We start from the raw sequence: 12,028 nt of genomic DNA on the forward strand, positions 1-12,028 counted from the left end.
GTATTTTATTTTTGCATAAATCAAGTTACTATAAATATGTTTAATAGGAATTTTTCTCTTTGTTGTTCCGGGAAACTAATCCTAAAATGTCTGCATTGTTTGATCTTTGTTATGGTTTTACAAGTTCATTATTATTATAGTGTTATCACTTTTCAGGGCTACTGATTTTTATTTTATTTTATTTTTTTTTGTGAGGAGATCAGCCCTGTGCTAACACCCGCCAATCCTCCTCTTTTTTTGCTGAGGAAGACAGCCCTGGGCTAACATCTGTGCCCATCTTCCTTCACTTTATATGGGACGCCGCCACAGCATGGTTTGCCAAGCAGTGCGTCGGTGCGCGTCCGGGATCCGAACCAGCGAACCCCGGGCCGCCGCAGCGGAGCGCGCGCGCTTAACCGCTTGCGCCACAGGGCCGGCCCCAGGGCTACTGATTTTTAAAATGTCCTGAAATATGATAAGGTAAATATAGATTATTCACTTGAGACACTGTTGTAATTCGGCTTTTTCCATTGTTTTCATTTTTTATGTGTTTTCTAATACAGATGACATTATAATCCTTAGAAAGATAGAAGATACAAGCACTGAAGAAGGAAAGAATGAGACACAGAACTGTGGAGAAAAGAGCTCAGTTTCAAGAGGGCGATCAAATGCTCGTAGGCGTCGCCGGCAGAAAGGTAAAGTATACTAAAAATCACACGTGGTAAAAAGATTCTAAAATATTTGTGAGTAACTAGGCAAGCAAATTCACAATCTTGGAATGTGTTCTAAAGTTGCATTATGTTGCTAGTTTTATTTTTCTTGGAAATGTAGGCATATAGAGTTGGTAAGAATTTATTCCATAACAAATGAAAAAATTTTTTTTTAATTTATATGAGTTACTTCCTTAAGGGAGAGCAGGATGAGAATGAGAAATGTCTTGTACTTGTTCACACCCTGGCTGGTTGGTTCAATTCCACTTTTGGGAGGCAATACAGGAAGGTTAAGGGCATGGTTAATAATCTGGGCACCATGGCATCCACATTTTGACAAAATGAGTGCTGTAGGGCAAAGGGAGTGCAGAAGAACATGAAGAAAGTTTTTTGTATCCCTAATCACATTGGTCAGTGCAGTGTGCATATTTTAATATGAATGCACTGCAGATTGCCATAGTAGAGAAGTTTCAACAGTTAAGGATCTCCATGGTCTAGTCAACAGGTTGGAACCCTCTTGACATTGTGGATACTCTAAGCTCCTGCCAGTTGCCTACCCAGCTTCAGTACAGTCCTTGTTTGAATCCTTCAGTGGCTTAGCAGGTTCTGAGAAAAGGAGAATTGCGGTTATTATTGGGGCAGAGCTACTAAGAATGGTGAGGTGGCCCATTCTCATGTTTATAACTAAACATAAAAGTGAACTTTGTGAGCCTTTTGGAGATCCGTATTCTTTGATCATTTCTTAAGCTGTCTTTACACCCAAAGCAAAACATATGATTGAGGCAAATGTTCACATGATTAGTACAAAGCAGAGAGTTTCTCTCTGTTTCTCCTTTTTCTATTAGAGTATTCTTTCAATTAATTTCAGATAATATGCCCCAGCTTTGGTGGCATATGGAACCAAATTTTAGGTATTGTATACAGAGAAGACTACCATATTAAGGTATGCAAATAGAAATAGTATGGCAAAGACTGTTCTAGAATGCAGTGAGACTCTCACACAATATCAGATTAATGAAATAACAAAAGTTTTGCAAAACCCAGTGCATAGCTTTAAAACAATGAGATCACAGATAATACTTCTGAAAGATATGTTGAATGTACTGACTGAAAATACAGAAAACAATTATTTTCCAAAGGATGCTCAAAAGTCAGAAAGGAGGTTGAAGAAAGAAATCATGATAAAAAGCCGTACCAAGAACCTTCTGGATTCAAGTCTGGACAAAGCCCTTTATACAAGCAGGCTTTAATTAAGCAGGTAAATAGATACCAAGAATTAACCAATATAAAAAGTCCTAAATTTAATATATTTCTTAATATTAAGGATTATTTTAAATTTTATTGAGAGCAGGGATTGTTTCTTAGTATTCTCCCGTGGTGGCTTGAACATGATTTGAGTTCAATATTTGTTAATTGGTTTTTCCCCTGTAACTGTTTTAATAAACATTTAATTTTTGCTACTTTCAATCATCACTAGAAATTTTGAATTTATAAAATGCCAAAATATATTATTGGTTTCATGATTTGTCTTGTATAATTATTCTCATTTTTGTCCTCATATAGAATCTTTGATCTTAAGTAATAGTATAGAAACAGTTTTAGTAGCCTTGTGAATGAATTGTAAGAACTAGAAGTCAGATGATATAGGCTATGAAATACACTCTGGAACCAAGATGTGGGATATATTATAGTTGTACAAATCCATCACCTCTAAACTTGTACAGTCGAGCCAGTCACTGGATAGGAATTTGAGAAGTGCTCATATCCAGATTCATAAGCTATCATTGCTGCTACTGTTTCAGCTTGGCCTATAAACTGATTCTTCTTAAGGTGTTATGTGGTCATTTAGTAAAAAATGGTGGATCTGGGAGCTTACACCGTTTTTGCCAAATTATGTAAATGCAAATCTTTTTTTTGGAAAGGAACATGTTGCATTTTCAAATATTTAGACAATTAATTTAAATTGATTTAGCAAATATTGATTAAATTTTTATTTAATCACTTGGCACTATGCAAGGTACTAGAACAGCCGTGCTTCAAATATTATACGTGGTGATGGTAGAGAAAGATAAGAAAAAATTTAATGCCAGGCACGTTGCAATGCATGTTCTAACAGGGTGTGAGTTATATATTGTGGGGATGCAGTAATTCATTCTGATTGGGGGGACTTCAGAAAGTTTGATGGAGGAGATAACATTTAATCTGTAGGGTGAGGAGGTTTTTGATAATGTTTTGAAAGAAGTACATGGGCTTACGTCTGCTACAGTCTGAGATGCATAAATGAACTGAAAATTTTGTAAAATAATATTTTCAAATTGAAAACATCTTTCTATCTCTCATACTTTTGAGACTTTTGAGACTGTCATTACAGCAGAATTCACCAGAAAAAGATACTCTGCAGTAAAGAAATATATTAAAATTTAAGCATAATTATTTCACCGATAAATTGAATAACAATTTTCAATCATACTTTTAAATCCTAATAAGCTAGTTTTATACTTCACAAGATTTAATCTTAGTATCAGTAGGACACAATTGTATTTATTCTACAAAATTCTTTTTGATAGAGAGTTTCTGTTGTTTATAAGGAAAGAAAACTAATGTGTATTTCATTTTCTAAAGGTAGAAATCTGTAGTATCTAAGTTGATGAAAATATTTCTTACATAAACATTTGCAAAAAGACTACAAGCTCGTTTAGAAAGGTACTTGGGTGCATATGGGTCTTTAGGAGATGAATCTCAATCCTTTCTGCTCACTCACTATGCTCCCAACACTGGTCACTTAGAAAAAAGAAGAGGTACATGTGCCTTCCACCCAATCTTCTTATTTATGTTTTACAGTAGAAAAGCTGGACAGTGACTATGGGTTTTTTGCTTTAGCAAAGCAACAAGTTGGTCATATTTTTTATTTTACTAAAGTTTTATGTGAATAACATTCTTTATGCAGATACCTCCCCTGCCTTTTAACAGTTGCTTCCAGCTTCTGGTAGTGTTATACTAGAAAGTCACAATGCCAGATCTAGGGCATGTTTTGTTTGCCAGGCAATATTTACTAGTGGAAAGGTTGATTTCTCAGCATAGTTCATATGACTTTATCCTCTTACATTTATGTAGCATCATAGAGATTTGTCAAAGATTTCATTATTTCCATTTGGCTATTCACTCCATTCCCCTTTTGGTTTAAAAATTGAAAAGGTAGGGCCGGCCCCGTGGCTTAGTGGTTAAGTGAGTGCGCTCCACTGCTGGTGACCCGGGTTTGGATCCCGGGCTCGCACCGACGCGCTGCTTCTCTGGCCATGCTGAGGCCGCATCCCACATACAGCAACTAGAAGGATGTGCAGCTATGACACACAACTATCTACTGGGGCTTTGGGGGGAAAAAATAAATAAATAAAATCTTTAAAAAAAAAAAAATTGAAAAGGTAGAGAGGCTGAGTTCTTGCCAGGCTAATTTACTTGAACAGTTTTAAGACAACTTTCTGCTTTCTTTATAGCTACCTTTCCCCTCACTTATTTATCTCTCTCTAGAATTAAATATTAATTTATATTGAAGAGAGAGTTTCTTTTTAATGATCCTGAGAGGGTGAAGAATAAATAGTATGACTTTGAACACTTTCCTTTTGTTCTAAGGATTTGTGCTGCAAATTATTATTAAATATTCTGTCTCTCCTCAACTATAAAGTTACAGAATCTATTGTTCCTTTAGGTAAAACATAGATCCAGAAAATGATAGGTAGAACATGACCTTGGAATATATTCAAATATGCAAAGCAACTAATTTTCCATATTTTAAACATTTTATTAAAGTTTTATATGCATAATATTATTTATGCCAACAACATGAAACCTCAGAGCTTTCTGCAAATTAGTTTTGAAAACTGTTTAGTCTATAAAAGTAGGGGCAGTGGTATTCTAAAAAAAATAGTTGCCCATAGAAATGGTCTTGACAAAATATCATTATGATTCAATGAAATCATGGGGTATATGTTTCATTTGTTTCACAAAATTGCGGCTCTTTGCAGGATAAGTGCAATGGCAAGTCTAAGGCCCAAGCAGAGAGGAATGGAGGCCAATCAGAGAAGAACCAGCATCAATCGGAAGGATCTCAACGCCAACCGGAAGAAAATCGACACCATTCAGAGAGATCTCAAGGCCACTCAGAGAGATCTCATTGTCAGTCAAAGAGATCTCGAGGGCAATTAAAGAGATCTTATGGCCAATCAGAGAGATTTCGTGGCCAATCAGAGCGATCTCGTGGCCACACAGAAAGATCCTGTGGCCAATCAGAGAGATTTCATGGTCAATCAGGGAGATCTCATGGCCACTCAGAGAGATCTCGTGGCTACTCAGAGAGATCTCGTGGCCACTCAGAGAGATTTCGTGGTCACTCAGAGAGATATCATGACCACTCAAAGAGATCTCATGTCCTATCAGAGAGATCTTATGTCCTATCAGAGAGATCTCATGTCCTATCAGAGAGATCTTATGTCCTATCAGAGAGATCTCATGGTCAGTCAGAGAGATCTCATGGCCAATCAGGGAGATATCGAAGACACTCACCAGTAGGAAGATTCAAAACATCACCCAGAATTGAGTCTGAATTTGACAGGTAAAAACATAATGAATACTTAATCATTAGTACAATGTGTTGAATGACGTGGAAATGTAAAGGCATGCTTTATATATCTATATTTTGATGGCTAAATATGTATTTTTTATAACAGACATTGTATTGGGACAAAAATATTAATAGAATGGAGGTAATATGTACATGGCATCAATATTCTTTCAACTTGCTAATGTCCTCTAGCTATCATCCAGTTTCCCAATGTGCCCTAATTAAACTGTTCCATCTAGGTTGGCTTTCCCTGGCAAAGCCCCATGTACTCAGCCTTTCCTAGAGCCTTCCCCACAATAAAAATATATTGACTGGGCCGGCCCCATGGCTTAGTAGTTAAGTGTGCGTGCTCCGCTACTGGCGGCCCAGGTTCGGATCCTGGGCGCGCACCGACGCACCGCTTCTCAGGCCATGCTGAGGCTGCGTCCCACATACAGCAACTAGAGGGATGTGCAACTATGACATACAACTATCTACTGGGGCTTTGGGGGAAAGAAAAAAGGAGGAGGATTGGCAATAGATGTTAGCTCAGAGCCGGTCTTCTTCAGCAAAAAGAGGAGGATTAGCATGGATGTTAGTTCAGGGCTGATCTTCCTCACAAAAAAAAACCAAATATATATATATATTGACTCAGTGTCCCATTCCCTTTGAAACTTCCAACCTGCTAGGCTAGCTAATCTAACAACAAACTGTGCTAGGTTGATAATATATAATCTTTGATAATGAACTTCTGTGTTTCCCTTCTCTATCTCCTTCCTAAAGAGTCTTCAGAGACTCCTCAGCAGAGAAATGATAGGTGTATCTTTGGACAGCTGAACTTCTCTGCTTTCCTCAAATCACACGATAGGATAGGATGCTATTCTATGTATAGATGCAACCTTAACCTTCTGAATATCTTTTGAATATAATATACTTATTATATTATATTATTATATTATATTCAAAGTTTTAAAAGCCATAAGATTTTTATTGTGATTGGTTAGATAGTTGAGTAAAAATTTATTTTTAGTTTGAATTTCTCAGTAATTGCCTTCAGTTTGCATTGCCTATAAATGTCTAGTCAGATATTTTAGCTCATATTATCAACTGCACAGAATTGCTGATTTCAGCTAAAAAATTATTTCCAAAATGTATGTGTGGGTTATTGTGTATATAGACAATGCCTGATATAGTCACTATTTTAATGCTAAAAGCCCCACTCTACTTATATTAATAGTATACAAATAATTTGCTATAAAAAATTAAAATATGTTTAACATTGATGACAAGCTATTCATATTTTTGCATTTAGCAGGGATTTTCACATTTTACTTCATTTTACACATCAATTTTTGTTTGTCAAGTGGTATAACAGTTCCACTAAGGCACTGAAGTTCCATTTACATTGTTTTTCAATGACATATTTCTGTTATTTTACAAGTACATTTTAAAATATAATGAAAAATTCTGTTCAGTTTTTTCTCCTTTATCTTCTATTGTTATAATTTTTTTTGTATTCTCAGCACAAATAAGTAGTACTTGCTTGGCTAAGGTTAAAATTATCTCTTGTAGAACTAAAGAACACAAAGTACAGAAAATCATTATATTTTTCTAATTGATCCCTTGGAGATTAATTCTTCTACTCTGTAACTTTCCATTCTAATATATATAAGTTGACCAGTTAGGTTTAATAATATCCTTCAGACCTGGAGTTGACTTCTGCACCAAGCATAAAATGAAGACTTCAGTAATTTCATGCCCTGGCACAGAATTTTCCCCTTAGGTCAGCTTCACCAGAAGATAAAGACAAACCAGAAATGCTAAGTACATTTCTGCCTTAAACAAGTCATCAGCGTAGAAGCCTACCGTGGTCTGAATAAAAGACAGGTAGTTAGGCAAACACCTGGAATAAAATATGATAACATTTTTAGAATAATGTTTATTTATGAGGATTTACAATAATTTTTTTCAATTTTGAAAAACCAATATGATTCGCAAAAACTCGAAACAAGATTTATTGTCAATAAGGTGTGAATTTGGATTTTTGACGCCCCCAAAATACCTGATAACAATTTCACCTTTTGCTCCTTTTTCCTGATGTGGTAATTATATCCACAGTCAGATGCCTTCTTTGGCTGGGGTGATATGTAAATAAAGAAGCATAGCAGAACAACAACTGTCTTTTGTACCCCTACTGAGTAACTTATGTGAAATGAGTGGGAAAATCTGCATATCTTTACATTAGCCGGGCTGTCTACCTGTTGAAAGCTTTTCTAAATACAGACAATAGCTTCAGAGGAAATGAAGTACTTAGTTTTGGAGTGCTTGCCATTTAAACTCCATTATAGAGTGACAACTGACATCTCATTACCACTCTAGCATTCCAAGTAATTCTGGAAATAGATTCAAACCTGATTATAATTGACAAATCAGATCTTTGAGTCTAAAATCCCTAATATACTATATATCACTCTGAAAACAGAGGTCTTTTCAGACTGATTATTTGATTTCCCTATTTTTTCCCTAAATTCTTCACTTTTCCCTAGCCCCATTTGTTACCCAGTTAGTGTTTTTCTTATTTCTTGGAAGAAGATGCTGATGAGAACCTGGTCTGGGTTTTTCTAAGAAATTGGCCTGTAATGGAGTAGCATGAGTGAGTGGAAGCAACGTAAGAACATGAAGACATGACTTCATATCTCAACTCTGTCACTAAGTATGTGACATTGGACAAGTTACTTAATATTTCTGGGTCTCAATTTCCTAATATGTGAAAGGAGAAATTGGGACTACATGGCTAAAGATCTATATCAACTGAAAATGTCTTATGAGTTCATGAAAATGAATATTGTTTTTTTATTTTTTTAATTGTGGTAAAAAACACAACGTAAAATTTACTATCTTAACCCATTTTAATTGTACACTTCAGTAGTGTTAAGTATATTTACAACGCTGTGAAACAGATCTTCAGAGCTTTCTCATCTCACAAAACTGAAACTCTATACCCATTAAATAACAACTGCCCGTTTTTCCCTCACCCCAACCCCTGGAAACCACCATTCTACTTTCTGTTTCTATGAATTTGACTACTTTAGATACCTCTTGTAAGTGGAATTCAACATTATTTGTCCTTTTTAGGACTGGCTTATTTCCCTCAGCATAATCTCCTCCAAGTTCATCCATGCTGCAGCATGTGACAGGATTTCCTTCTTTTTTAAGGCTGAATGGTATTCCATTGTGTGTATGTGCCACATTTTGTTTATCCATTCATCCATTGATGGACATTTGGGTTGCAACATTTGGGTTGCTTCCACCTCTTCAAATAAGCTCTCTGCTCCCCTCTCTCTCTCTTCCCCTTATGGGATTCTCATAATGCATATATTGGCCTGCTTGTTAATGTCCCATAAGTCCCTTAGGCTCTCTTCGTTTTTTTTCATTTGGTTTTCTTTTTGCTCCTGTGACTCGATGATTTCAAATGACCTGTCTTCAAGTCGAACCCCTCTAATGAATTTTTCGGTTCAGTTACTGTATTTTTCACCTCCAGAATTTGTTTGGTTCTTTTTTTTTTTTTTTTTTGGTGAGGAAGATCGGCCCTGAGCTAACATCTTCCAATCCTCCTCTTTTTTTTTGCTGAGGAAGACTGGCCCTGGGCTAACATCCGTGCCCATCTTCCTCTACTTTATATGGGACACCGCCACAGCATGGCTCAACAAGCGGTGCATCAGTGCGCGTCCGGGATCCGAACCGGCAAACCCTGGGCCGCCGCAGCGGAGTGCGAGCACTTAACCACTTGTGCCACAGGGCCAGCCCTTGTTTGGTTCTTTTTTTATAGCTTCTATCTCTTTCTGATATTCTCATTTTGTTCATGCATCATTTTCCTGAGTTTGTTTAGTTGTGCATCTGTGTTCTCTTTTAGCTCATTGAGCATCTTTATGACCATTATTTTAAATTCTTTGTCAGGCAGCTTATAGATCTGTGTTTCTTTGAAGTTGGTTTCTGTAGTTTATTTTGGTCCTTTGATTGGAAGAAATTTCTCTTTCTTTGTATGCCTTGTAATTTTTTGCTGGGATTTGGGCATTTGAAAGAACAAACAGCTTTCCCAGTCTTTGCATACTGGCTTCATGCAGGGGAAGACCACCAATCTGCCCATCTGGAAGTTCTGAAACCTCTCAAACCGGTTATGATTTCTTGCTCCCCTTGGCATCTGTCTGCAGAACTGCAGCTCTAATGTGCGCTTGCCTCTGTTTTCAATGGCTTCCAAACTCTGGCCCCAGTCCCATCAATGCTCTGAGTGTGGTGAGACAGAAACCAGCCTCTCAAGCAACCCCTAGAGAAACCAGAACATTGGCTGCACGGTCCACTCTTTAGTTTCCATCTCAAGGGAGAAGCCCCAGTAAGGGGATTTCCGCTCGGTTGCTCCGTGCTATGCTGCATAGGGGAAGGGACACAAGTGGGTGCACTAAATGCCATGACTATTCTTACCCCATTCACTGGAATCCCTTTGTGGTTATACAGTGTCCTGGGTGCTGTAGCTTCTCAGTTGGTCTCTAGAGTTCTCACAGAGGTATTCTAGTCTGTATATTGTTTCAACTCAGTGTTTCTGTCAGGGAAGGAGGGCCTGTAGCTTTCTAGCCCACCATTGTCTTAGTCTGCTTGGGCTGCCATTACAAAATACCACAGACTGGTGGCTTAAACAACAGGAATTTATTTCTCACAGTTCTGGAGGCGGGAAGTCTGAGATCAGCGTGCCAGCATGGTCAGGTTCTGGTGAGAGCTTTCTTCTCGGCTGGTAAACGGCTGCCTTCTCTCTGTGTTTTCACTTAGCAGAGAGAGAGCAAACTCTGGTCTCTTCCTCTTCTTATAAGGACACTAATCCCATCATGAGGGCCCCACTCTCATGGCCTCATTTAAGCCTAGTTACCTCCCAAAGGCCCCATCTCCAAATACCATCATGTTGGGGGTTGGGGCTTCAACATATGAATTTTGGGGGAATAAAAACATTCAGTACAGGGGCCGACCCCGTGGCTTAGCGGTTAAGTGTGAGCGCTCCGCTACTAGTGGCCCGGGTTCGGATCCTGAGCGCGCACCGATGCACCGCTTGTCCAGCCATGCTGAGGTGGCATCCCACATACAGCAACTAGAAGGATGTGCAACTATGACATACAACTATCTACTGGGACTTTGGGGACAAAAAGGGGAAAATAAAAAAAAGGAGGAGGATTGGTAATAGATGTTAGCTCAGGGCCAGTCTTCCTCGGCAAAAAGAGGAGGATTGGCATGGATGTGAGCTCAGGGCTGATCTTCCTCACAAAAAAAAAAAAAAATTTAGTCCATAACAGCCATTTTGCTGACATCACTCCTGAAAAAAATTTTAAATAAAAATATTCAACCATATGCCTGGTTAACTTCTGATCTTTGTTATGCATAAAGGAAGTAATAATTCACACCTAAGCTGAAAATCATTTATTAAACTGCTATTCTGGATTTTAATTGCATCTCGTGTCCAGTCTTAAATCAGATATATAAATATGTGTAATAAAATAACATTGCTTGAAGACATATATTCTAAATAGTAATTTCTTTCAAAATAAAAGATTGCTTTTTAAAGTATCACCATTTATGATTCTTATCAGGTCTTTTAAAATGAAAAAAAGGAATGAATACTACCACAGAGGGATGCAGCAAAGAAATCATCAAATGAACATGAATCGAGGGGTAAGTATCAGCACTTTCAACTTTATAGCACAGAATCCGTGTCTTTTTACGTATTGTTTTCATTTGAATAGGCTTTCTTTTTGCAGCCTTCATTTCTTCTAGTAGTTAGTTTTGGTATCTAATTATATTGATAATTACTTTAATATATTTTATTTATTTATTTATTTATTTAATTATTTTTTGTAAGGAAGATCAGCCCTGAGCTAACATCCATGCCAATCTTCCTCTTTTTGTTGAGGAAGACTGGCCCTGGGCTAAGATCTGTGCCCATCTTCCTCCACTTTATATGGGACGCCGCCACAGCATGGCCTGATAAGCAGTGCGTTGGTGAGTGCCCGGGATCCAAACCCAGGCCGCCAGCAGCGGAGCACACGCACTTGACCACTATGCCACAGGGCTGGCCCCACTTTAATACATTTTAAGACCTGTTTACCAACATCAATGTAAGAAGAAGCCATATATGTCATATATGTCTACACGAGTCAAGTGTTTCCAGTCTTATAATACAGTTGCTTGCCAAAGGTTCCTGTTTCCCTTTTATTACTCCCTATCCTACCTTAAATTATTTAGCTTCTAAGTGGGCATTAGACAAAAGTGAGAAAGGATGGTACAAATAAAACTTATTAATAGCATGTATCATTTTTAACAATCTTTTACAACCACTGAATCTCCAAGACATTGTCTTTATTTTTTTTATTATTTAATTACTGAAGATGTATGAACAGCAATTACAAGAAATGAAGTGAACAGTATATTGATTAAACCAATTAAGTCCATTTTGCTGGAAACTTTCATCTTTAATGTAGAACACATGTGTCTGACATAAGTATTTAGATGAAATGTTTTGTTGAGTAGATGTAGCTCCTATATGAAACACTTGATACTTATTCCTACACATGACACTCTGGTATTTTTTCCAGTACCTTTTTACCTACAGGAAAAGACAGGCTAGCTTAAATGGCAATGTAACATAGTGTAAAGAGGTCTAGTTTGGGTCTCAGAGCATTGACTTCCCTTCCTGGCTAATTTA

At 37.4% G+C, this 12,028-nt stretch overlaps 1 protein-coding gene across 1 annotated transcript; it reads left to right on the top strand.

Annotated features, from left to right (window-relative positions):
* The first annotated feature begins 1,065 nt into the window (after window positions 1-1,065).
* Window positions 1,066-11,048, top strand: LUZP4 (leucine zipper protein 4). Its single transcript, XM_058535101.1, is given in 5 exon segments — window positions 1,066-1,099; window positions 1,829-1,947; window positions 4,712-5,050; window positions 5,052-5,298; window positions 10,917-11,048. Coding segments are annotated over 4 exon segments (696 nt in total). The 3' UTR covers window positions 5,256-5,298; window positions 10,917-11,048.
* Window positions 11,049-12,028: the final 980 nt, after the last annotated feature.

Source organism: Diceros bicornis, chromosome X (assembly GCF_020826845.1).
Source record: "Diceros bicornis minor isolate mBicDic1 chromosome X, mDicBic1.mat.cur, whole genome shotgun sequence".
Lineage (NCBI taxonomy): Eukaryota > Metazoa > Chordata > Mammalia > Perissodactyla > Rhinocerotidae > Diceros > Diceros bicornis.